This window comes from Carassius carassius, chromosome 25 (genome assembly GCF_963082965.1).
Source record: "Carassius carassius chromosome 25, fCarCar2.1, whole genome shotgun sequence".
Classification (NCBI taxonomy): domain Eukaryota; kingdom Metazoa; phylum Chordata; class Actinopteri; order Cypriniformes; family Cyprinidae; genus Carassius; species Carassius carassius.
Genome location: NC_081779.1, coordinates 12910777 through 12938427, shown reverse-complemented (window position 1 = coordinate 12938427; position 27651 = coordinate 12910777). Strand labels below are relative to the sequence as shown.

Genomic DNA, 27651 nt, shown 5'->3' with positions numbered 1-27651 from the left:
CTAAGCCACACCCCTTCTCAACTTCCACCTCGAGGAGGTCCCCAAACCCGACCCAATGGCCAAACAACACGAGAACAAGTAAGTGATAAAACAATCTTTATTTAAATATTTAAAAATAGCTTGGGGAATAGGGAAAGGGCAATTAAAACTAAACTCTGACTCGGCCCTCCAGATGGGCTATGGCCGGGAAGAGGTCAGGGAGCAAGGGGGCCACGGGGATCCGGGGCGTAGGACTCGGGCCCCGGCCTGAGTCTTAGGTATCCGTAGCGCCCTCCTTCTTCCTCCTCTTCGCTGAATACAGCTCACGGTAAGTACTGGTTCACACAGTTCGTTCTCGAGGTGCTCACTCTCTTTCTCTTCCTCCACAGGCAACGGGCTCTTTCTCTTTCTCCACAGGCAACGGCTGGGACACACAGGCACAGTTAATTCAGCTTGGTTTTGCTCTCACCTCTTCGCTGATTACAGCTCACAGTAAGTACTGGTTCACACAGTTCGTTCCTTGGGTGCTCACTCGCTTTCTCTTTCTCCACAGGCAACGGCTGGGACACACAGGCACAGTTAGTTCAGCTTGGTTCTGCTCTCACCTCTTCGCTGATTACAGCTCACAGTAAGTACTGGTTCACACAGTTCGTTCCTTGGGTGCTCACTCGCTTTCTCTTTCTCCACAGGCAGCGGCGTAAGTACAGGTTTCCTCAGTCTCTCCTCGTGTTACCCACTCTCTCTCCTTTTCTCTCCACAGGTATCAACTTGGGCACAATAGCACAGTTAGTTTGCTTTGAATGGCTCTCACCTCTGGGCTGGACACAGCGTACTGTAAGTACAGGGTTCGCTCTATTCCTCCTCGTGTTATTCACTCTCTCTCTCCTTTTCTCTCCACAGGTATCAACTTGGGCACAATAGCACAGTTAGTTTGCTTTGAATGGCTCTCACCTCTGGGCTGGACACAGCGTACTGTAAGTACAGGGTTCGCTCTATTCCTCCTCGTGTTATTCACTCTCTCTCTCCTTTTCTCTCCACAGGTATCAACTTGGGCACAATAGCACAGTTAGTTTGCTTTGAATGGCTCTCACCTCTGGGCTGGACACAGCGTACTGTAAGTACAGGGTTCGCTCTATTCCTCCTCGTGTTATTCACCTCTCTCTCCTTTTCTCTCCACAGGTATCAACTTGGGCACAATAGCACAGTTAGTTTGCTTTAAATGGCTCTCACCTCTGGGCTGGACACAGCGTACTGTAAGTACAGGGTTCGCTCTATTCCTCCTCGTGTTATTCCCTCTCTCTCCTTTTCTCTCCACAGATATCAACTTGGGCACAATAGCACAGTTAGTTTGCTTTGAATGGCTCTCACCTCTGGGCTGAACACAGCGCACTGTAAGTACAGGTTTCCTCTGTTTCTCCTTGTGTTACTCACTCTCTTTCCTTTCCTCTCCACAGGTATCAACTTGGACACAAAACACAGTTACTCTGCTTTGGATGGCTTTCACCTCTGGGCTGGACACAGCGTACCGTGCTATCTCCGGAGATCTGAAGCACGCTCACAACATATACTGTACTGAACTAGGCTAGGACCAGCAATCTCCTTGTCCTCCCACGCCGAAGTGCGTGAAGGCGGGGGTTTATCTGACAGGACACACGGCAATACACAGCAGCCCACAGCAATATACAGCACCACGTCAAAATTATAGGTTTTCACAGCACGAAGACTCACCCACCACACTCAGTGTACGGAAAGGACACCCGTCTTCCTTCACTTCGCTTGGTTCGGATCTGGCGATGGAATATGCGGCCTAGCTAGTGATGTCGTCGTTGTGACTACTTCAATAAGTATTCCTTCGGCTCTCCCACCACACTATATTAGGGGTAGGGCCGCCCTCCTCCTCCTGGAGAGATCTACACAACGCCAGGTCAATATACAGGGCACTTTCGACTGACTCTTAGTACTCACATCAATGCCACTTCCAATCCCCTCTTTCACGTCGTCTCAGTTCGCCGTATAATCTGTTCACTTCTCAACCTTTAAGGTTCGCGATGTCTTCACAATCATACAATTCCAGCCTGAGGGAGAGAGAGAGTTAGACAGCTACCAGCAGCGTACCAAGACGGGCACAACCCAGTGCTTCACACACACCAAAAAGAGCTTCCGAGACTGGGAAATAACTTGGCCTTAAGTACTGCCTTGTCCAGCGTATCCTCCAATCACCAACCGCTGTCCCTAACTAGGCACAGGTGCATCGAATTCCCTGATTTTCCTTCTTACGGCGCTACCGGAAGTTCCGGTGTTCTGTTTTTCCGGTCCGGGCGGAAACGCTTCCGGGCGGAACCAAACTTCCCGAATTTTGGTTCCGCCCCTAAAGATCGTCACCTTGTGACATCCTCCCCCGCCAATCCGTTCTAGTCCCTAGAACGTCCTCGGGCTGTCCACTCCCCATAGCGGGCAGGGGGTCGGCCTCGGTTCTCTCGCTGGGATCGTCTCACTGGTGAATCGGGCTCAGCTTGTTCAGGGGCTGCTTCTGGTTCTCTCGGGGCGATCGGGGGTGGTGCCACCACGGGTCTCCCTGGTACCACAGCCCAACCTTCAATCCAGGGGGCCGCTGGTACAGGTTCCGTGGGGACTTCTTCCACGGCTTCAGGGTAGTTAGGGCATGGGCGAATCATGTTCCGGTGCACCACACGGTCGGGGCCTGACTTCCCTTCTGGCCGGATGGTATAGACCGGCTGCCCCGGCCTCTGCTGCCGGCAGACTACATAAGGGGTGGCCTCCCAACGGTCACTCAGTTTCCCCTTCCCCTGCCGCCGATTATCTCTCACCAACACCCTCTCTCCTGGCAGTAGAGGGGCTTCTCTAGCAGTCCGATCATACAACCGCTTACTTTTCTCTCCTGCCGTCTGTATCCTTTTTGACACCTGCTCGTAGGCGAAATGCAAGCGCTGGTGATGGCGCCCCACCCACTCCGTTACACTTGCTTCCTCTTGGTCGGCTATCACTCCTAGGACCAGGTCAGTAGGCATTCGTATGTGTCTGCCAAACATCAGGTAAGTGGGAGCGTAACCCGTAGTACTATGTATACTGTTGTTATAGGCCTGTAGGAGGTTTGGCAAGGCACTCACCCAATCGTCCTGCCGTTGTTGGTCCAAGGTCCCCAGCAGCCTCCTCCCAGGATCCGTCTGGGCTAACCTCTCCGCTGGCGTCAGCCGTCGGCCCTGTTCCAGCCATTCTCTTACCAGCCGCACATCTTGATCCCTGGCCTGTCTCTCCCTCCACCGACGGGGATCCCATCCCCAGTTCTCAGGCACGGCCTCTTGTCTGCTGCCTGGTGCCTCTACTGCTCCTGCCATATAGCCCTCCTCCGGGCTGGCCCCTCCGGGGCTTTCCGCTTCGGGCAGCCTTGAGAGGACGTCCGCGTTCGTGTGTTCACGCCCTGGTCGGTACTGTAGTTGATAGTCAAAGTTGGCCAGTTGGGCCACCCACCGCTGCTCCACGGCTCCCAGCTTCGCCGTCTGTAAGTGTACTAATGGGTTATTGTCTGTAATGATCGTCACCTTGGCACCCCAGAGGTAGTCTTTAAATTTCTCACTTAGGGCCCACTTCAACGCCAGCAGCTCCAATTTGAAAGAACTATAGTTCGCATCGTTCCTCTCGGCTGGGTGGAGGCTCCGGCTGGCGTACGCGATGACCCTCTCAACTCCGTCCTGCCGTTGAGCCAACACCGCTCCCAGCCCGAGATTGCTGGCATCTGTATACAAAAGGAATGGTTTTGTGAAATCTGCGTATGCCAAGATAGGGGCCTGTAGCAGCTCCTGCTTCAATGTCTGGAACGCCGACTCACAATTTGCATCCCAATCTACGTTGGGCGACCCCCGGCCCCGGTTACGACCTGTGCCAACCAGCAACTGATTAAGGGGTTTAGCAATTTTTGAAAAGTCCTTTATGAAACGCCTATAGTATCCCACAAATCCTAAAAAGGATCGCACTTGCCTCACTGTCCTCGGGGCCTTCCAGTCCTTCACGGCCGATACCTTTCCAGGATCTACGGACACTCCAGCCGCACTGACCACGTGGCCCAGAAAGTTGACTTCTCTCCGTAGTAAGTGACACTTATTGGGCTGTAGTTTCAATCCGTACTTCTCCATGGCCCGAAAGACTTCCTCGAGGTGCCTCAGGTGTGAATCAAAATCTGGGGAGTAGACAATCACATCATCCAGGTAAACTAATACTGACTCCATTAACTGACCTCCCAAGCACCGCTGCATCAGCCGCTGGAAGGTGGCCGGAGCGTTACAGAGCCCGAAAGGCATCCGGTCCCATTCAAATAGTCCAAACGGGGTTGTAAAGGCAGTCTTCTCCCGGTCTGCTTCGGCCACCTGCACCTGCCAGTAGCCACTGGCCAAATCTAGGGTAGAGTACCATGCCGACTGCGTGAGGCTGGCAAGCGAATCTTCGATCCGTGGCAAAGGGAAAGCGTCTTTCTTAGTCACGAGGTTCAGCTTACGGTAGTCCACGCAGAATCTCCAAGCCCCCGTCTTCTTTTGCACCAGCACTATGGGGGCCGCCCACGGGCTGCTGCTTTCCCTAACAACTCCTTGCTTCAGCATGCCTTGCAGGAGTGTACGTACCTCGGTATACAAAGTGGGCGGAATTGGGCGATACCTCTCCCGGCTGGGCCCTGCATCCCCGGTAGGTATATGATGTTGTACCACCTGGGTGCATCCGTAGTCTTCGTCGTGGGTGGCGAACACATGCTGCCATCTCCGAAGGAGGGCCTGTAACTTCTGTGTCTGTGCTTGCTCTAAATCCTCCCCTTGTAACGACTCACCCGCCAGGTGGCTCGGCACACTCCTCTCCATACCACCCCATGGGGTGTCTACTTGTGTCAGGGCCACCTCGATGACAGTGGGGCACACCTGACGAAAACTAATATCCCTCTCTTCCCTTACTTGGTGGGATGTAACCGTTGTCAGACGGGCTAATCGTTGGTGCCGATGTAGTTGCACCGCGTATGGATGTACATTCCGTATCCTCACGGGGACTCTCCCCCGCCGGACCGTCGATAATCCTCGTGCCACTTCCACTTGTGGACAATCCACATGGGGCTCCACCAGCACCCACTCTTCTGGGCCCGCTCTTCGGGGCGGTACTCGCGCCCACACAACAGCCTCACTTTTTGCGGGGACAGACAAAGCAAAACGACACATCACTCTTCCTACCTCTTCCTGTTCCCTGCGGACTTGGCTCATTTGCACCCTTCGACAGTCAGCTACCACACACTCCCACTTGGGCCTCTCTGCAGGTGGTATCTTCGATACGGGCCTAGCCCGAAATAGCTCTTCCCAGCAATCAGCGAGGACATTCATGCCCAACAGGGCTCGATGTGCACCCAGACAATGGTCTTGCACGATAATCACACCTTTCTGGGGGACCATCACTCCGTGAACCTCTAGGTCCGTCAATCGGTAGCCAATATATGGGATGTCGAGGCCGTTTGCGCCCTTCAGAGTAAGCCAGGGGGCCTCCGCCCCTGGTGCCCCTTGTTTCCCAAACACTTCTTCGGATAAACTCTCAGCAAACAACGTCACTTGGGAGCCTGTGTCTACCAGGCATTGAATCTCCTTGCCGCACACTCTCACCTTCGCCACGGGGCTACGCCCAATCATCTGGCTCCTAGAGCCATATCCTCTTCCAGGGTCTTCTCGAGGGGTCCCGGCCACACGACCCACAGTGGCCGGCCGACCTAAAAACCCCCTTCTGACGCCCTGCGGGGCCCACACTGACGGCTATAGTGACCTGGTTTGCCACAGCGGTTACAGATGGGTCGCCCTTGCTCGTCCCATTCGAAACGGGGCCGGTTAAAGTGGTTCGGGCGCCTGAACGGCTCTCGGCCTCCCTCTGAGTACACTCGGTCTCGGGGCGCCGGCCGTGGTTCCTCCCGCGCCCGTCCTTGGCGCAATTCTCCTACGAGGGCTTTAGACAGTTCAGACATCTGATCGCGGACATCTTTCAAAAGTTCAGCCTTCAGTGCTTGCTTCCAGTCAGGGCCTCCGGGTTGTGCTGGTGCTACTTCACTGACAACCGCACACACTGGGGAACCACTCACCTCAGTCTCATCACCTTCCAGGGCCAGTGCCTCTTTCTTCAGATCTTCGAACGTAAGACCCGGGTCCCTTCGAAACTGGATACGTAGGCTCTGTCTCACCGGACCCTCCTTCAACCCCAGAAGAAACTGGTCCCGCAATAGAGTCTCTCCATCTCCCAACCCGTGGTCCCGACGGGTCTGTAGTCGGGCGAATTGCTCTCGCAACCTCAGGGCGAAAGCTCTAATCGGTTGGCGGGGGCCCTGCTTACAATTGAAGAACTGGGAGCGAAGGACAGCTACGGGGGTGTGGTCACCATACTGTTCAGTGAGGAACTGGAACACGGTTTGGGCGTTGGCTCTAACGGCTTCGGGGGCGGCATGCACCTCTCGCCGCGCTTCTCCATCCAGGGAGTTTAACACAAATTGAAGCCGCTGGGCTGCACTAAGGCCCTGTAGGTCGGCCAAGTACTCTAGTTGAGCCTTCCATTCAGACAATCGTACCTCGGATTCTGTCCCCCCATATTTTTGAATCCAGGGGCTCCCCATAAAAACGGGCATGGCACGGGGTTGGGCTGAAAGCCCCGCGTTGTCGGTCATTGGACGACCTTGGTTACTCAACTCGAGGTGGAAACCCTGCCGACTACGCCAAATCTGTCACACCCAGGGGCTGGCTATGCTTTAACTAAGCCACACCCCTTCTCAACTTCCACCTCGAGGAGGTCCCCAAACCCGACCCAATGGCCAAACAACACGAGAACAAGTAAGTGATAAAACAATCTTTATTTAAATATTTAAAAATAGCTTGGGGAATAGGGAAAGGGCAATTAAAACTAAACTCTGACTCGGCCCTCCAGATGGGCTATGGCCGGGAAGAGGTCAGGGAGCAAGGGGGCCACGGGGATCCGGGGCGTAGGACTCGGGCCCCGGCCTGAGTCTTAGGTATCCGTAGCGCCCTCCTTCTTCCTCCTCTTCGCTGAATACAGCTCACGGTAAGTACTGGTTCACACAGTTCGTTCTCGAGGTGCTCACTCTCTTTCTCTTCCTCCACAGGCAACGGGCTCTTTCTCTTTCTCCACAGGCAACGGCTGGGACACACAGGCACAGTTAATTCAGCTTGGTTTTGCTCTCACCTCTTCGCTGATTACAGCTCACAGTAAGTACTGGTTCACACAGTTCGTTCCTTGGGTGCTCACTCGCTTTCTCTTTCTCCACAGGCAACGGCTGGGACACACAGGCACAGTTAGTTCAGCTTGGTTCTGCTCTCACCTCTTCGCTGATTACAGCTCACAGTAAGTACTGGTTCACACAGTTCGTTCCTTGGGTGCTCACTCGCTTTCTCTTTCTCCACAGGCAGCGGCGTAAGTACAGGTTTCCTCAGTCTCTCCTCGTGTTACCCACTCTCTCTCCTTTTCTCTCCACAGGTATCAACTTGGGCACAATAGCACAGTTAGTTTGCTTTGAATGGCTCTCACCTCTGGGCTGGACACAGCGTACTGTAAGTACAGGGTTCGCTCTATTCCTCCTCGTGTTATTCACTCTCTCTCTCCTTTTCTCTCCACAGGTATCAACTTGGGCACAATAGCACAGTTAGTTTGCTTTGAATGGCTCTCACCTCTGGGCTGGACACAGCGTACTGTAAGTACAGGGTTCGCTCTATTCCTCCTCGTGTTATTCACTCTCTCTCTCCTTTTCTCTCCACAGGTATCAACTTGGGCACAATAGCACAGTTAGTTTGCTTTGAATGGCTCTCACCTCTGGGCTGGACACAGCGTACTGTAAGTACAGGGTTCGCTCTATTCCTCCTCGTGTTATTCACCTCTCTCTCCTTTTCTCTCCACAGGTATCAACTTGGGCACAATAGCACAGTTAGTTTGCTTTAAATGGCTCTCACCTCTGGGCTGGACACAGCGTACTGTAAGTACAGGGTTCGCTCTATTCCTCCTCGTGTTATTCCCTCTCTCTCCTTTTCTCTCCACAGATATCAACTTGGGCACAATAGCACCGTTAGTTTGCTTTGAATGGCTCTCACCTCTGGGCTGAACACAGCGCACTGTAAGTACAGGTTTCCTCTGTTTCTCCTTGTGTTACTCACTCTCTTTCCTTTCCTCTCCACAGGTATCAACTTGGACACAAAACACAGTTACTCTGCTTTGGATGGCTTTCACCTCTGGGCTGGACACAGCGTACTGTAAGTACAGGGTTCGCTCTATTCCTCCTCGTGTTATTCACTCTCTCTCTCCTTTTCTCTCCACAGGTATCAACTTGGGCACAATAGCACAGTTAGTTTGCTTTGAATGGCTCTCACCTCTGGGCTGAACACAGCGCACTGTAAGTACAGGTTTCCTCTGTTTCTCCTTGTGTTACTCACTCTCTTTCCTTTCCTCTCCACAGGTATCAACTTGGACACAAAACACAGTTACTCTGCTTTGGATGGCTTTCACCTCTGGGCTGGACACAGCGTACCGTGCTATCTCCGGAGATCTGAAGCACGCTCACAACATATACTGTACTGAACTAGGCTAGGACCAGCAATCTCCTTGTCCTCCCACGCCGAAGTGCGTGAAGGCGGGGGTTTATCTGACAGGACACACGGCAATACACAGCAGCCCACAGCAATATACAGCACCACGTCAAAATTATAGGTTTTCACAGCACGAAGACTCACCCACCACACTCAGTGTACGGAAAGGACACCCGTCTTCCTTCACTTCGCTTGGTTCGGATCTGGCGATGGAATATGCGGCCTAGCTAGTGATGTCGTCGTTGTGACTACTTCAATAAGTATTCCTTCGGCTCTCCCACCACACTATATTAGGGGTAGGGCCGCCCTCCTCCTCCTGGAGAGATCTACACAACGCCAGGTCAATATACAGGGCACTTTCGACTGACTCTTAGTACTCACATCAATGCCACTTCCAATCCCCTCTTTCACGTCGTCTCAGTTCGCCGTATAATCTGTTCACTTCTCAACCTTTAAGGTTCGCGATGTCTTCACAATCATACAATTCCAGCCTGAGGGAGAGAGAGAGTTAGACAGCTACCAGCAGCGTACCAAGACGGGCACAACCCAGTGCTTCACACACACCAAAAAGAGCTTCCGAGACTGGGAAATAACTTGGCCTTAAGTACTGCCTTGTCCAGCGTATCCTCCAATCACCAACCGCTGTCCCTAACTAGGCACAGGTGCATCGAATTCCCTGATTTTCCTTCTTACGGCGCTACCGGAAGTTCCGGTGTTCTGTTTTTCCGGTCCGGGCGGAAACGCTTCCGGGCGGAACCAAACTTCCCGAATTTTGGTTCCGCCCCTAAAGATCGTCACCTTGTGACAAATACATTATTAAAATATTTTTTTTATCTGTTAACCATATCTGAGCTAACAAAAAGTTGACAATTGATTAACTAATGTCAACAGAGATTAAGTAATCGCAAATGTATTTAATTTTTTATATGTCAGGTAAGGCATTGCCAAATGTTAAATAAAGTTTACTGTATGCAAAGCATTACCTTAGATGATGGGAGTAGATATCAAGGACAGTAGAAATAAGCTTAGCTGCAAATATGCAGTTCGTTGTGGAGAAGAGTATCTAGCACAATGTTTTTTTTTTCTTTTCACAAAGAACACATCTATTTAGCGGATCAAACACTGTACCTATGGTAATATGATGCTTTTAACCCGCTTGCCTCAGAAGTTTCTAATCTATTAATCCATCGCTCGCTGGTCTGGTTCATTTGTAGGCAGTTCGGATTCTGTGCTAGGACTTACATTTCATTTGGGAAGTCCAATATATACTTTTAAAATACTGAATGAGGTTTGTTTCACTATTTTCAAAATCAACTTTCAAATTTAACACTATTTTCAAAAATGCACATCCTCACACTTACATACAATTAGCTGAGGTATGGTATGCATATTTGGCATGCTGTCCAGGGAAGGGCTCTGAGCTCGGGAATGGCCCGAACCTAGAGTACCCCCCCTTCCCCGTCTAATTATAAAGTGAACTCAAAGTGAGGAGATGGGGTGGAGGAGGGATGCTGATAAACCATCAATGGATAGAGGTAAGTCAGCGATACTTATACCATGGTATTGATTACTTGATTATGGTCCACCTGTTTTGATTAGGCTAAGTATCTGATGCGCTCCTCCCGAATCTTGTTAATAAAACATCATTTAATATAATTGTGGGTGGGACTAACAGAAACTGACCAATCATCATTTTGGCAAGCGTATGGTAAGCACCTATGGGAAGAGGGAAAATTAATAAACTGCCTGTAATTGACCATGAAAACTAACGTTAAATATATTTTAAAGCACATATATGAAGTTATAGTGAAACTATACATTTAGATTATTATCTTTTGATAAATAACATTCATCTGGAAAATTACCAGCTTCTCACTGGGTGGGCCATTGCCCACCTGGGCCCACCTGTAGCTTGGCAACTGATGTAAACACAAACTTTTATTTTGGATCTGATTAATCACGATTAATCTATTTGACAGCCCTAGTTTCAATACAACTATGTAAATATTAAAATGTATACCCACAGGCTAGCTGAATGTCAGTAAAAAAAATATTTTTTATTGACGAGTATAAAAATTGAGATAATTCTTGCAATATTTTGCTACAACATATGATACAGGCTTAATGGTGAAACCCGATGCTATTGTAAATCTTTATTTTCAAGCTAATATTTGTATAAATCACTTTTGAATGAAATATGATTTCAACAGAAATACAAATTACCTTATCTTGGGCTTTGAGCAGCCAGCAGATGAATCAGAACTTCAGAAAACATATTAATAACGTTACATCGAGAAGGTGACATTGCTGCTAATGTAATACCTACGAAGTGCCTATTAACAATGCCTTAGGCTAACAGACCGAGCTTCTCACATAATAATGAAGAACGCAGAAGTGTTTGATTAGGTTTTGACTTCAGCAGGGAATATTTAACAGACAGAGATCATCAACTTAGATTTTTTCCACCTGACCCCCAACAATTCGCAAGCAAGGATTCCCCTACATACTTGTATTGACTGCCCGGGGCCAAGGGGGGTGGGGGAGTCGACGGGAACATGGGGTGGGGGTGCATGCTCTGAATAATACATCTCTCAGACCAAACCTGTCATAGTCTGAAATATTGCCGGCATCATTCTTTGTGACAGAATAATGAAACATTAAAAAAGGCAGTGGAGTGCTGCATTTTTAACAGAGGGCCTCAGAGCTCTGCCCTACAGATCAGAGCTGATGGAGAAAGCTACGTCTGTGCATATATGTGCATGTTTGTGTAGAAGTCTCCCTCTAAAGAATACAAAGTCTGAAGTGCTTGCTCACTGTAATTGGGGATTCTCAAGATCAGTGAATGTAATGTGCATCTTTAACAATTAGAATTTTTTCAACACTGCAAGAAAATCTTTTCTTAAAGGGTCATGAAACCCCTGATTACCTTTTCTGAGATTTTAGCAGAGGCGGTTGTGTTGTACATCATAGAAGAAATAATTTTAGCTGTTGGAGAAAACTGGTTAATTTTAAGCTTTTTTGCACTATTTTCATCTTCCGGGTTTAAAATCCATATTGTGTTGATGTAAAAATTTGTGACTATAGTACATCAATGATGCGTTGGTGTCTATTAAATTATTCATGAGACTGCGTGTTCTAAAGGCCCTATAACTATAAAGATAACAATAAAGATATAGTTCTAAAAATCATTCTCAATATTAAAGAATAGCGAGTCCAAGAATAGAGTCCACACCACAACTGTAACGATAAAGGCACAGAGAAATGATATCGTTGGAATCACTTTCAGAAAATTTTTTTTCTTCTGATGAACGATAAAAACATTGCCAACCAATCAGAATCAATCCTGCTGTAATGAGCTCGAGAATTTAAAGCAGCAGATGCACGTCCACTTAGAATACACAGAAAACATACCGGTAGTTCGCTGGTGTTCGTTATCTTTATAGTTATCTTTATAGTTATCTTTATAGTTATCGTTCTTGGTGTGAACGGGCCTTTATCCTATGAAAAGATGCTTAGCTTAATTATTCACAACAGCATATATTGATTTGCTAATAGACATTTCAGACTGTGAGATGACATTGCGCACATTAACTGAGAGAAACGTTCAAGGATCGAAGAAGAGTGTTTGTTTTTGCTTTGTAATAAGAGTTCAGCACAAATGCATTCATTCACTTTGAGAGTATAACCGTTTTTACAGCTCTGTGACACAATCCGTCAATAGGCTTATAAATGCCACAGAATGAGCCTTAAAAGTTCTCAGAGGTGGAACAGCGCGTTCATATATATGTTTTCAATGCAGAGTGCAAATGGCCGTGTATTTATTTGTGTTTTTAACTTGATGGAAGCTCAATGAAACACTCTGAACGCAAAGCTGTGTGTGTTGTCTGTCTCCCCTCTTGCCCCTCCTCCGCACCATGCACTTTTTTTTAGCATTTTTTTAAACTGTGGTGAGAACTAACCAGTGCTGAAACAGGGGGTTTCATGACCCTTTAATAAATGTACATCTGTATATCTAAACATCCTTAAAGCAAGAGGCAATTACACATAACTCTTTATGTTTAGATTCATTCGAAGAAAACACCTTTTTATTTTTCTTAATGTAAGCATAAATCTAAGAGCTAAGAAAATGTTGTTAAGTTTATGCATAAAATAGGAAAAACATCTGACTGTGGATCTCAGACAAAAATGCTGAGTAAAAATAATTTAGTGTTATTTAATTATTTATTATTTCTTAAGGTTACTATAAAAAAATACTTTCACTCAGCAATGATGCATAAAATTGATCAAAAGTGACAGCTACAATTAATCAGAATCTTGTAAAAATGTGCACCATGGCTTCCATTAAAATATTGGGCAGCAGAACTGTTTTCAATATTGTTATAATATGAAATGTTTCGTGAGAAGCAAATCAGCATATTAGAATAATTTCTGAAGAATCATGTGACACTGAAGACTGGAATAATTACTGAAGAAATCCAGCTTTGCCATCATAGGAAAATACATTTGACAATATATTAAAACAGTAAACATTTATTTAAAAGTTTAATCATATTACAGAATATTACTACTTTTACTGTATTTTTGAGGAACATAAAAATCTCACAGACCCTAAACTTTTGAAGCAGTGCTTCATGGTACCACCAAAAAGAGGCACAAAATTCCCTTCCCGAATCTTCACAGTCGTGAACCACGATGGTAGAAAGATCTTCCCAATTGGATCAGAACAACACAATCCCTTCGTACCTTCAAAAAACTCCTTCATGTGCACTTCACTCAAAACTATAACTGCCCTTACAGTGCTTAGAACAGTCCTACTCTTACTTCATTCACTCTTTTCAATTCTCTAGTCTTGCAGCGTTTCCCAAAAATCAAGTGCATGCTTTTCTAAGAAACTGGGAAACTTTGAATTACAGTATTGTCTCTCATGGGCGAATGACTTTTTTTTATTAATCCTCATTTGTTGATCACTTTGGATAAAAGCATCTGCCAAATGATTAAAAGTTTATATAAATGCATACATTTCAGCATTATATCAGGCACTCTGCTCTCTAGACACAAGTATAGGCCATTAAATAACACATATAGATATAATTTACCATCAGTCTTGTGGGCCAAAAATCTACTCCCAGCAATGGCAATGCCAGTTTTTATGATTCCTTTCCAGTCTCAAAGGATTGTGTATTCCATTCTATGCCCAATCAACATTCACCAATAAAACCAGCACACCGGTTTCATAAAATTTTAGGAATCAATACACACAGCTGAACTTCTCTGGCTTATATGATCTGCCTCCATGCCATTTTGAATCTGACGAAACAAAAGCTTTTATGACAACCGTAAGATATTTTATCTCCACTCCAACACAAGCGCTCAGCCCAGGCTTTGTTCTACAAGGCATTTTAAGCTTTTAATCGTTCCCTCTCTTGGCCTGGATGTTTGACGATACTTCAGGTGCATGATAATGAATGCTCCCCCTCCCAGCAGGTGTCGAACCACATAGAGGCTCAGCAGCATCAGCACAAACTAGACTTATGGATCTCCCCTCCTGGATTTCTTTTCTCTCTCTCTCTTTTTTGTTTTACCCGATATTTGTGTTCGTTTTTCTTATTTCTGCTCTATTACCATTAACTTGTTTAAGTTGCACAATGAGTGATTTGAACTAACAGAACTGCTGATGATCAATGCACACCGAACTCAAACAGGACTAATTAAAGCAGCACTCGGTTAAGTGTTACACAGTATTTTGCCCAAGACCGCATTTATTCATTTTTTAAACAATATGTTACACACTATGTGACATTTCCGTGTTAATTGAGCATAATGGATGTACCTTTGCACATAACGTTAAGCGGATATCACTCTGAAAGGCATGGTTTACTAATTATTTGTTAATGTAAAAGAACCTCAACCCTTTTCGCAATTCCAATCATTACTAATGGCTTGAACTACGGCTCTAGGTAACAAGACAAATTGCTGCGATAGTTTATGTCTAGATCTCAGGTACTATTTACCTGGGGTTAAAATCCATCCAAATACCTAAGCAATTACTTTGTCCCTAGGAGCAACAGGTCTGTGCACCATTCGGGAACAGAATTTTAGTTAGTTCCTGCATTTAAAGAACATTTCATTGACTTTTATTGTATATATATATTTTTTTTTAAGAAATCTTTTTTTTTTGTTCCACATAATAAATAAATAACATAATACAATATTGTAACGATACAAGGGTGAGCAAATAATTTAAGAATTTTAATTTTTGAGTGAACTGTACCTATTAAGTTCAGAATTTTGCCCAAATGTCAAATATGCTTGTTTCCTTTGTATTTATTTGTAGGTTCTTATATTTTTATTGCTGTTGGTTCTAGAAAAAAATACAAAAATAGCCACAATGTGCATCCTGCACATTTGACAGAAATACTTTAGTATAGTACAAAAATTTTAATATGTCAATATTTATGTTTAGAACTGAACAGGCAGGCAATATTTCACAGCATGTTTAGTACTATGTGTATATATGCCAATGTTTTAAATGGTATGGCGGGTTCAATGGTGTGATGAATGCATTTCAGGGGCTAAAACACCTCAGCTGCTGACTATTCATTTTCATGCCTTTTCATTTGCAAAGCTATAATGTTTTTCATTTTTCGTTAACTTTTTTTGAAGGCTTCATTTCAAATGACATCTATCTCGTTTAGGACCTTCCATCAGAGAACGAGCAGTCCAATGACCACAGACATGCCTCGAGGGAGACATCACATACAGCTCACGTAATGCCAAACGATGCTTGTGAGGGAGGTCCAAAATCCCCATAACAGTTAAACTGACAGCAACATTTACAGAAGAGGGTTTTCGACACCACATACTTTTCAACACCACATACCTCATAACACCACATCCTTCTTGGGGCAGGCCTGAGATAGCAAAGTGCCTTTTTTTTTTCAGCACAAAAGTGAACCCTAAGACAACAAACCGGGGCCGGGAGGTTTGCTTTCTCATTTCACACTTTCATCTCTGTACTATTTTCCAACTGGCGCCTGGATATTACAATCATAGGCTGTCTGCAAACATTTCAAGTATCCCTGGAATACAGCAGGTCAAGGATACTGGGTGGCATATAACTATTGACAAATTCTGCAATTGCTTGTGTTCTATTAAAGGGATAGTTCACTCAAAAATGAAAATTCTGTAATCATTTTTTCTCCCTCATGTTATTTCAAACCTGTATGAATTACTTTCTTATACTGAAGAAAGACATTCATATGGGTTTATATGAACTATTCTTTTAGGTAGCTTAAATGCAGTTGGATAGGCTTAGTTAGCTAACTGTTTTTTTTTTTTTTTTTTAAGTAGTCAACAATAGCTGTATACGTTACCAAATTATTTTCAGCTCACCATCTCATCTTTTTTTCATCTGTTGGTTTGGAAGGTCTGGTCTTTGTGCAGTGACACAGGACTGACTACATTCTCAGACTATGAAATATTCTTACTGTGCAACACCATGCTAAGTGCACTTTTTACTTTTTTTGGGCCGACAGATAGCCTTCAGGTATAAAAGAAAGACAAGGAAGCTGGTTGCTAAGCTACACTCCTGTCTAGAAAATAGCACATTAAATGTACAGAAATTAATACAGGAGAACAGTATAATTTAAAATAGTTCAGATGAGAAGTACCTTTTGGCATACTTTTAAAACGAGTACTTATTACGGAAATAATACTTAAAAATATATACTTGCAATTATTAATTAATTATATATATTAATTAAAATATATACTTTGCAAACTCAGGTTTTTACAGTGTATATTAATTTCTATGAATTTAAAATGTATTCGTTAGTGAAAAAAAATTGTATTCGTTAGAGTGCCTTTTTGACCACCTTAAGTAGATCTTCATTTATAATTTCATAATTACTTCTATTGTCTTTGAAAACAACAAAAGACAAACAATGATATAAAATGTACTTTAAAGTCACGTAAGTAATAAACATGACAATTTACTCTGAGTACATTAAAGTGGCCTTTTATTTAATTAATATTATATTAGCTACAAGTACAGTATTTTAAATATATACTTTCAAAATTGTATGTACATATTCAATTAAGCACACATCTTTATTTCAAGGGCATACTGTTTACTGTTTAGTAATTAAAAATTATGACATTCAAAATAACTCAAAATAACTGTGAACATTAATTTGAAGCCATATTGTATATGTATATGTAATAGTGTCATATGTACAAGACATGACGAGGTATTCAAGATTGTGAATTTAAACTACAGCTGTGTGTGTTTATTAACATGTTGTGCTTAAATGTTAAAAACCATATTTAGACAAAATAAAGAGAGATGCTCCATTCACCCAAAGTACTATTGCTGTCACAAAAAGCCCTTATAATTTCAATGCGGAATACACCAAACACATTAAACGTATAACTCCACTATGTTTTGGCTTTGCTCCGTTTTGCTAAATGTGGTGAAACTTCATCCAGTTTTGTTTCAGATTTACAGTAACTCACCAAACTCCCTGGGTACAGAGATAGAGTACACACAGCTCTGTCCCGTTGTGTAGTTCCTCGGGAAATTAGGTGACAGCACAGTTCCTTCTGTCCCAGTAGAGCGACTTCCACATGGTGCTGTTCACACAAACACCCAGATCACTTATTACTTTGTGCTTCAACATTCATGATGAACTGCTATTTTTGAGATACCAGCCTTGATAGAACTGATCTTGGCTAGCGCAGCATGCTCAAGTCATTTTACGAGTTTGATTAATTTAGTTTGGTCTGCAGCAGCAGTTCCAAACTGTTTATTCTCAGAGATTCTCTTACACATCCATTTTTACTTGCAGACTCTACCTTGACAGCTTGGCAGCCCCCTGTTCCAGCCAGGCCTGCCATCATCACCCATAATGCAAGTAAGCGTGGAATAGCCCTGGAGGACGTAGCCTGCCTCACAGTAGAAGGTCACAGTGGAGCCCAGCTTGTAGTCACTGCCCAACCGAGTGCCATTCATCACATTACCGGGATCAAAGCATGACTCCCTCAGCTTAGCTGTGCGAGATGGAGAGAAGGTGCAGGAAAAGCAAGGGTTGAAAATCACTTTAGGCATATCTTAGCTTGCAGAATGAACAGTTATTGGTTGAAACTGAGATTTATTTACAACATGAACACATTTTTCTTCTAAGAAAAATACTTTGTCGGGGGTTTTGAAGCTTGTCTGGTAACTATATAACTGTAATTCTTTACAAAATTCTATTTTATGTTCTGAGAGAAGAGAAAATAGGTAAGAGTGAGTAAATGAAAAAGGGGTGTTCCTTTTTGGGTGAACTATTTCTTTTCAATCGTCAGCTGAATACCAGTCACAATTAAATTAACTTTTTCTCAACTTGACTTCACTTAGCTGTCCAATATATGTGTAATATACTGTATTTAATTAAAGGTTTAGACATTTAGGGTCTTGAAATGTCAGGGTCTACCTTTGTACTCCAGGTGGAAGCCTGTGTAGCTGACAGAGCCATCACTGCGAAAGGCCAGGTACATGGTATTGGAGCTGCTCTCTATTCGTTCCGGAAGCTTGCTGTCCTGAAAGCTCCCGATCAGTGGGCTGTTGCTGTCCGGTCCATCGTAGATATACAAGAAGTCGTAGTTGGGCTCTATGCTGAAGCTAGGATAGATGATCAAAGAGGAGTTTCTGAATAAAGGGATCAAAAGCCAGACTTTGCTCTGGATATTCGAGTCCTGAGATCAACTTTGCAGACTGTAGTACAAAGTAAAATATGTACAAAGCAAGTGGAGCCTGTTTTAGAGTGATAGCAGAGAAGGTAGACCAACTACAACATCAAAAATAATATATATATATATTGTGTGTGTGTGTGTATGAAATTTTATTCACATAATATCAAAAATCGATCATATTCATAATGTAGTTTTAATTAGGTGCTTCCAACCAAACAACAAAACTACTTAAAAAAATATGGAATTACAAAAAGAGGAGAGCCGATTAGATACTTGTCCACCTAAATCCCTGTTATGCATGCTAACTTGCTTTGTAAGATGTAGGTTTTGTATTGTCCATATGGCCTGCATAACAGTTTCACATTAAGGTCGAACATGTAAATAACCACGCATCGAATGCCAGCGTTCGCATACTTCTAAAACTCTGATGTAAAAACTCCCAGTGCAGTATCAGCATCTCAGCTGTGATCTCAGATTGCCAAAACAGAGAGTCCCACATATAAACACTTGCACCTTTTCATTTGCAGTAAGGTGCAATGATAGGGTCTCGCCCATCAGTGGAGTCATTTGCATGAGATGGATTGTGACTGAATCAGATTTACACCTTCTTTTTCCCTTATTATGCAGAGAGAGAATGCTAAACATGCCTTCCACACTTCACTGCGTCAGAATCCACTGTTTATGGGTTATTATAGGATAATTCATAAACAGGATAAGATTCTTTACAACACATTAAAAAAGCCATTCATTTCAGATAACCAGATGCATTGGGGTTTTTCCCCACTCCATACCCTCTGTAGCTGTGAATCAGAAAACAATTATTTCTGTGGTAATCAGATTGATAGCACAAACTGTACTGTTGCTAAATACAGAGACACCCGGCTGGGTTTACATTTGTAGTGTTGCTAAAAGAGGTCACATTTTTCGGAGGGGTTGTGTGAGTATATGGTTCTGTTCCAATTTCATTATGGACATATTTCATATTGTAGATTTTTTAAGGAGAAATAAGTCAGTAATGGACTGTGTAATGAAAGTCTTTGAGATGGAACCGAAAGAGAGCTATTTATTAGAAACCCGTTTGAGACATTGCCCTTCTGGCAGAACTCCAACATGCTTATTTACTTAGAGAGGACGGAATTTAAATGAGAAAGATGCTACTTCAAATGTAATGCCAACCATGAGAAAGACACTACCTGCTGGGCTGGGTAAAAAACAAACAAAAAAAAAACCTGAAAAAAAGTTCTTCATCATCTGTTTTGGGGCTGATGTATGGCTTTAACTAGTAGCTGTGAAGGTTTTGAAAAATATTAGGCACAGGAAACTCACAAAACAGCCTCAAATTGCAGCTCCTGTTTTGATAAATGTTGTAAACTGTGACACATAGGCAGAACGGAAGATTGTTTTGGAGTTATTGTTGTCATTAAAATAACTGCTCTTAGATGATGAGTCAAAGGGAAGAAGAGGCAAAGTTTAAACGTTCTACAGTCGCTGATATTTCAAAGTCTGCTAGTGCGAGTGTGAGAAACATATATACAGAGGGAGAAATGTTGAAACCTAAGCACTTCTTTTTTTCACTGAGTGCGTGTGAATCCTGCTTAATATTCCACGGCCCCTGCCTGGACTAGACCCTCACGAAACCCTTTGATCCAGGTGGAAGTGTATTGCATGCTAGCATTACTATTTGCATTAACATGGAGGGATGACTACGGCAACTGTCAAAAACGACAAACTCCTACAGCACTTGAACTTAACCCCATGCTGACCCCGGCTGGACAGAGAATCCTGCTTGTGGCTTGAGCATCGCTACGTGTTGGCTAAATGAAAAATGGACATAATTAGCAACATGATTAGACTGTGAAGGAAATTTATCAACCCTGCTTTTAGATTAATTTTTCACATCACTCAAGGTAGAGACACTTAAAAAAGACCACTGTCATGTTCATTACAGACAAAATGAGCAAAGAATTCCAGCTGGGCTCATTATCTCTCCCAGACATGAAATGCATTTTAATTCAGACAGTGATAGCAGTCGCGCTACATAATTACTCAACATGTCGACTGCGGCCATGTCGAAGGACACCGTGGGCACTCTTTTTGAATTCAGCGTTATGACACAGCAGCCTCTAAATGAACTCGTGAACTTATCAGTTTGGGATATTATAGCTCAAGTAAAAGGCCAGGAATATGATTCCTGTATTATTTCCGATAGTGCTTCTTACTGTCTCATCGGCCACCATTTAAATCTCGCTGACCCCAACACAACAGAGGGTTCGGCTGTTATTAACATTGCGACAAATAACTGCACTGTCTGCCTTCACAAAACCTCCTGAGCACCTATGGTAAGTATACAATCTTCCTACTACATTCGGCCACAAATGCTACCCTGAAACTGCTTATATCTGATTGTCCATAAATAGTGCATAAGAATTGTCTAATACACATCTTATAAGAATTTAGCCGAGACAAGTTCTAGAATATATTTCATTTTTAAAAACATAGAAAATATATATTTAATATATAAGAAAAAAATATATTTTTAAATCTCCTTTATATATATATATATACAGTGCAGACCAAAAGTTTGGACACACCTTCTTATTCAAAGAGTTTTCTTTATTTTCATGACTATGAAAATTGTAGAGTCAGACTGAAGGCATCAAGGGCTATTTGACCAAGAAGGAGAGTGATGGGGTGCTGCGCCAGATGACCTGGCCTCCACAGTCACGGGACCTGAACCCAATCGAGATGGTTTAGGGGTGAGCTGGACCGCAGACAGAAGGCAAAAGGGCCAACAAGTGCTAAGCATCTCTCTGGGAACTCCTTCAAGACTGTTGGAAGACCATCACAGGTGACTACTTCTTGAAGCTCATCAAGAGAATGCCAAGAGTGTGCAAAGCAGTAATCAAAGCAAAAGGAGGCTACTTTGAAGAACCTAGAATATGACATATTTTCAGTTGTTTCACACTTTTTTGTTATGTATATAATTCCATATATAATTCCACATGTGTTAATTCATAGTTTTGATGCCTTCAGTGTGAATCTACAATTTTCATAGTCATGAAAATAAAGAAAACTCTTTGAATGAGAAGGTGTGTCCAAACTTTTGGTCTGTACTGTATATATATATATATATATATATATATATATATATATATATATATATATATATATATATATATATGCATATCAGCATTACATTAAATTATTGCACCACTGATGATTGAAAAAAAGGACACATTATTCAATAATCTAAAGCAATACCACAGCCATACAAAGTTGTTTATAGAATTGTTTACCTGATGAATGCAAGAGACAGGACGTAGTCAGAGTTGACAGCTATGAGCCAGTCGCAGTCCTTGCTGTGTGGGTATGGATGAGGGAAGTTGGGCGACAGAATAAACCCAGAGGAACCAGTGAGATTGCCCCCACATGGAGCTGGGAAAACACAGAGGACTCATATCAGCAGCATATGGGCATTAGTGACACATGAGGAGAATCTCTTATTAAAACATGCGGCTTGAACATCTGTGCAAGCGAACCAGGAGCCCAGAGAAAGAGTGCTGGAGTGAACAGGCAGAGATATTGAGAAAATGTTAAGCTCCTCTGAGGAACCGGCCATGTAAAGCGCTCATATCTTATATATGGGAATGAGAACTACAGCAAGAGAGAAAGGTTATTTAGAATATGAAAAGATAAAACGAAGATCCTGTACCCTCACTTTCATGCTTCCAAAATGAAGTATCTTTTGAAAGGAAGAGACAATCTGCATCTCGTAATTTGATATTCACTCATTTGGGCACACTTTCATGTCACTGAGATGATAAGGAATCTCAATGGTGTCGGGTCCCTCAGTTTGCATACAACTCTTGAGAATGGGCTGATAAAAACTGCCTAATTTTAGAGAACTTTTTAGACACAAGTTCTGTTGTCAACATCTAAAGCAATATGTACCTCTTAGATGTCTCAAAATCATGAATATGCGTTATGAGAATGAGTAAAACAATACTTATGTATGAGGCTTTGTCTAATGTTTACAGATCAGCACAAATAAGTACACTTTGGTGTATCATATTTAAAGCATAAGGGACACAAATCTTGTGTTTTGTTGAGTGAAATGTTAGATACTATGTTTATTATAAGTAGCTAGCTTTACACACATGTATCAGAGGTCTTTTTGATTGTATCTAACAATTAAAATCATACAACTATTAAAGGTGATAACTTGTTGAATTGGTAGTCAATTGATTATAGTAAAAAAACGATGAATGAACTATGAACTAAATTAACTAATTTAAATGACTAAAATGTGAATGTTTAGTTGTGCAACACATGATTTTTGCTAATTATAATCCTAAAGAATTAACACAAAATAAATACATCTAATAATAATTTTCTCTCTTGTTTTTTTACTACATTCCTATAACTCCAACAAGACTTCAACACTTTTCTCAAATCATTCTAAAACAGTTTTTCTTTAAAATATGGGAACTATATATAAATTAAACATAATCCAGCGCTGTTACCCATTCTGACCCATTATGTTACCCAATTTTTCAATAAAGTTTGTCTATTTAATAGTAATGTTTATTTAATGGCTACAATTAATGGCCTTCAATACAGTTAGTAAATATTTGTTTATATTTGGGGGGTCGGGGGTGACTAGAAATAGTCTCAGAAAAATGGTTGCAGGAATCTCATTTTTCATGGTATCTTCTTCAGATTTGAAATAGAAACTCATGAGACATGTGACTTTCTTCCCATTAACTGGCTAACAGGTTAATATTATTGCTTGAATGCAGTGTCTCTTTCGTATAGCAGTGGGTAAAGTCTGTATAATTCTAAAGCCAAATACTCATTCTAACAGATTCATTCATTTAATGAAATTCCAATATAAGCTCTTACCTATACAGACAGGAGGGCTTGGTTGCCAATAGTAGCGGTTTTCCACTTGTATGCAGGTAATCTTTTCTTCTCCCTGGAGTTCATAGCCAGGATCACACTGAAAGGTCACAGTGTCTCCAGGCTCCCGACCATCTCCATTACGACTGCCGTTCATAGGCACTCCTGGATCCCTGCAGGCAGTGGCCACTGAACCTGTAATCACATTCAAACCAATTAACAGTCAATTAACACCTTAGGAGCAGTTACTGTATGCTGTCAATTGAAATACAGGACTCTAATTAGAATGCTAAAAAAATAAATCAACTCACTTGAGAACTCAATGGCAAATCCAGATTTGCTGATGTAGAAGTCTGTCTCGAACTGAATGGTAACCATGTTGAGGGTGCTGTGGATGTTCTCAGGCAGCAGAGAGCCGCTCACCTCCCTCAAAGACATCTCATTCTCTGGAGGACCGTCCCATACCCTCAGGATGTCGTGGGACGCTTCAGTGTCGAAGGCTAAAAACTGCAGGCTGTTAATATAAAAATAAATACATGTAGATGTATCCAGTCATACAAGTTATGCTTCATTAGATGCACAATGTACAGTGACAGAAACAAAGGATTGTCTGACATACGACAGATGTGCCGTTCATTATTATTTGCATAAAACAAAAAGCATGCAAAGGTTATTATAGTTAACTAAAACGAAAACCATTAAAAACACTTTTATATCTTGAAATTAAATAAATGTTATTTGAAAAAAAAATCACCTAGTTGGCAATAGTTTCATTTAGTTTAACTTGATATACCACTGAATTAAAAACTTATAAAAACTTTATAGACATTAAAAAACAAAAGACAAGAAAAAAACACAACAAAATGACTAAAACTAAAATTAAAATGAGAAGAGAAAATATAAATATAAAATATTTAGGTTATATATATATCAAACCTATAATATTATCTAAAGGAAACTAAATAATACGAAGTGTTCCATATTTAAATCGCGCAGCAGATTATTTGATATTTACTTGGAATACAGTAGATAAAAGATTTGCTTGATTTGGCAGAAATTAATGTTTAAAACTCTTTGTAGAGCTGTGATAAATCACACAAAGGTAGTGTCAGACAATCATATCACAAATATTATGCTCCAGGCTTCAATAATCGAGGAGAACAATCACATCTCCATTCTGAGCGGCGGTCCTTGATAACACTTTAGCAATCTGCTCTGATTGAGACATCAGCCGCAGATGAACAAATAATAAATTATATGTGATTTCAAAAAGAGTTTGCTGCTGAGAGAATTGGAAAGAAGAAAAATTATTAGGTTGTAGTGCAACATTAAAAGTGCAACAGCGTTTTAAGCTTTAGAATGAATCTGGCCATGCAGGTGGTAAACAAAGACATTTACGAGGTACCATCAGCTCATCTGATGTCTCCTCTTCTCTCTGTACTAACTGCATTCTTATTGGCTCGGTAATGTCCCAATCCCTAACTCTAGAGGAAGACGGACAGCAGATGGACAGCTGGAAGCAAATACGTATCAGCACCTGATGATGTTGCCCGAATCCACCTCGACGACCCAGGTACAACGCAGATTGTTGTCATAGGGGAACGGATAACCTGCCGACAAAATGCGCCCTGATGTCTCTCCTTTAAAACGTCCACCGCATTCAGCTGGGGAAAACAAAGGACAAAATGGGGTGGGAGGAAGAGACAGAAAGAGAATTGAATAGAAGAATTAAACAGTATTCAGTTTATGCATACTCTCACACTTGTACAAACACATCATGGCCCCAGAAGATTTGCAGTCGAGCACTGAAATAATTAGGGGTGCCTGGTAAACAAGCACAACACGAGTGGGGCAGTCTGAGAAAAAAAAGAAAAACAGTGTATATCAATAAAGCACCGTGAGGTTTTCAGACATCTAAACGCAGTGCAAAAAGTGTCTGGAATGTGCAGAATAAATTTTTTTTTTTTTGAAAAAAATATGTATATAAAAACCAAGAGGGGAGCTGAACTACTGAAGCTGAATAATTCAGCATTAGCTTTTAAACAGCACTGAACCAGTTACCTCTCCCAGCATCCCTGTTTATCTCGTATTTTATTTTATATGATCAATATATACAGTACAGACCAAACGTTTGGACACACCTTCTCATTCAAAGAGTTTTCTTTATTTTCATGACTATGAAAATTGTAGAGTCACACTGAAGGCATCAAGGGCTATTTGACCAAGAAGGAGAGTGATGGGGTGCTGCGCCAGATGACCTGGCCTCCACAGTCACCGGACCTGAACCCAATCAAGATGGTTTAGGGGTGAGCTGGACCACAGACAAAAGGCAAAAGGGCCAACAAGTGCTAAGCATCTCTCGGGGAACTCCTTCAAGACTGTTGGAAGACCATTTCAGGTGACTACTTCTTGAAGCTCATCATGAGAATGCCAAGAGTGTGCAAAGCAGTAATCAAAGCAAAAGGAGGCTACTTTGAAGAACCTAGAATATGACATATTTTCAGTTGTTTCACACTTTTTTGTTATGTATATAATTCCATATATAATTCCACATGTGTTAATTCATAGTTTTGATGCCTTCAGTGGGAATCTACAATTTTCATAGTCATGAAAATAAAGAAAACTCTTTGAATGAGAAGGTGTGTACAAACTTTTGGTCTGTACTGTATGTTGTTAAATATACAATTCACACTGCACCTGCAGACACCTTATTTTATTAAAATACTAGCTATGAAATGACCAAGTTTAGTTGAATTTTGCATTATAACGACTTTGAAGTGTATTTTAAGGAAGTTTAATTTCTAAAAGTCCACAGCGTCAAAAGTACCCATAGTTGAAGATATGCACAACAATGGTAGCTCTGACTGGAACTGTTTCAACCTCATCTGTTTCACCACTCCTCTATTCTCCTCATATTCTCTAAGAGCAGCCAAGGTGATTCGTCAGCTTCAAGTCAGAGCATCAATCAAATGAACAAATGAGCCTGACATCCATTTTGATGCCTCCTGATGGCATTCAGACTTGCCACTTTAGCCCTCTATACTCAGTTCATTATTAGTTGGCTTTCACAAGCACTTTATTAGGAAACTTTAATTGCAGGCTCTCTCTTTTCCCCTCAGACCCCTTTTTGATCTTTCCCTATCCTGTGTCTTCCATTCTCCCTCTTGTAAAAAACGGCAAGGGCCGGGAGGAACAGTTTTGAGAGCGACATGCACAGTTTCTTAATGATTCCCTTTTCAGCAATTCCTGTCCCCAAGCCTCATTTGCATAAACCATCTACATGACAAACAATGGACGCACAGCTCAATGAAGCTTGAATAACAGGGTTCAGATTGCGACTTGATTAATCTGAACATTAGAGTGTTTTTTAGACATCCAGAATAGAGGCGTCTTCCAAACGTATTCCTCCCCAGCCTCTCGCTAAACCAACATCCTGCCATGTCTATCGCTCATCAAAGCAGAGGCTCAATCACGTGTCACTGGACTGTTAGGAGTGCTCAATCACCCCTGATTGGCTGCTCATGCATTGAAAATCAATGCTGGAAGATTGGGAGTTGACAGGGCCTTCTGGTTTTGAGGCTGAAAATTTGTATGTCCTCTCTTAGCGCAATTATGACACATGACATGTTGAGCCGTCTCACGCTAGGTGTGTTTATGACTGTGCGCTTCAGCCCACAGATTATGGCACTGCTGCTGAGAGGAATGCTGATTTTGCATTGCGGCGGTGTAGCCTCCTCTGCAGAAATGTGTGAATTGGAAGGTCTCATTCACACCCTTTACCTGTGGACTTGAAAGAAAAATATAACAAAAGTTAAATATTTCATCTGTAATAAAAAAAAAGGAATGACGAAAAGGATACGCCTTCTCACTATTTTGATATATCTCACTTTTGTTAAAGGTCGCATCAAATGACCTGCACATTTCGCCTGTCAAAGGAAGTGAAATATCCTTCACATTATTAAGTATGTATTATTAATGCTGGCAGATAAGCCTGAAAAATATCAGCCTGAAACTTCAAGGCTGATTAGAATTTTGCAAGCCTACCATCGGTTTTGATGGAGAAATTAGACAAATGTGAGTAAAAACAATCTCTGTGTTCAACACAAGAAAGGCATTGTGTTTCATCTACGTCTGCCTTGAGGAAGCAATTTGGATGAGCGCTTAGAGTCTAATTAGACCTCATTAAAACTAAATCTAATAGTGAGCAAAAATCTGATCTGGGGTCAGTAGACATACCAATATCCAACTCACTGGAGGCTAAATCCCCATAATCACCATTCATCAGGAAAATGAAGGACGTAATAGCAGCACATAGTCCTATCTCAACCCCTCATGTGCTACGCTTGATGAAGAATCATCTCCATAGCTCAACCACGACCCCCTGCATCAGCTATAATATTAACAACCTGCGCCATTAATCACAGATGGT

At 42.5% G+C, this 27651-nt stretch overlaps 1 protein-coding gene across 5 annotated transcripts in view; it reads right to left on the bottom strand.

The window, feature by feature from the left end:
* Positions 1-27651, bottom strand: part of LOC132104209 (CUB and sushi domain-containing protein 3-like) — a 435094-nt gene that overhangs the window by 108904 nt on the left and 298539 nt on the right. For all 5 annotated transcript variants that reach the window (XM_059509502.1, XM_059509503.1, XM_059509504.1 and 2 more), the window contains 7 exons: positions 24760-24886; positions 23534-23736; positions 23226-23417; positions 21620-21758; positions 18065-18252; positions 17445-17639; positions 17106-17222 (listed from right to left, as the gene is read on the bottom strand). In XM_059509502.1, coding sequence (XP_059365485.1) covers positions 17106-17222; positions 17445-17639; positions 18065-18252; positions 21620-21758; positions 23226-23417; positions 23534-23736; positions 24760-24886 — 1161 coding nt within the window. The remainder of the gene's footprint in view (positions 1-17105; positions 17223-17444; positions 17640-18064; positions 18253-21619; positions 21759-23225; positions 23418-23533; positions 23737-24759; positions 24887-27651) is intronic.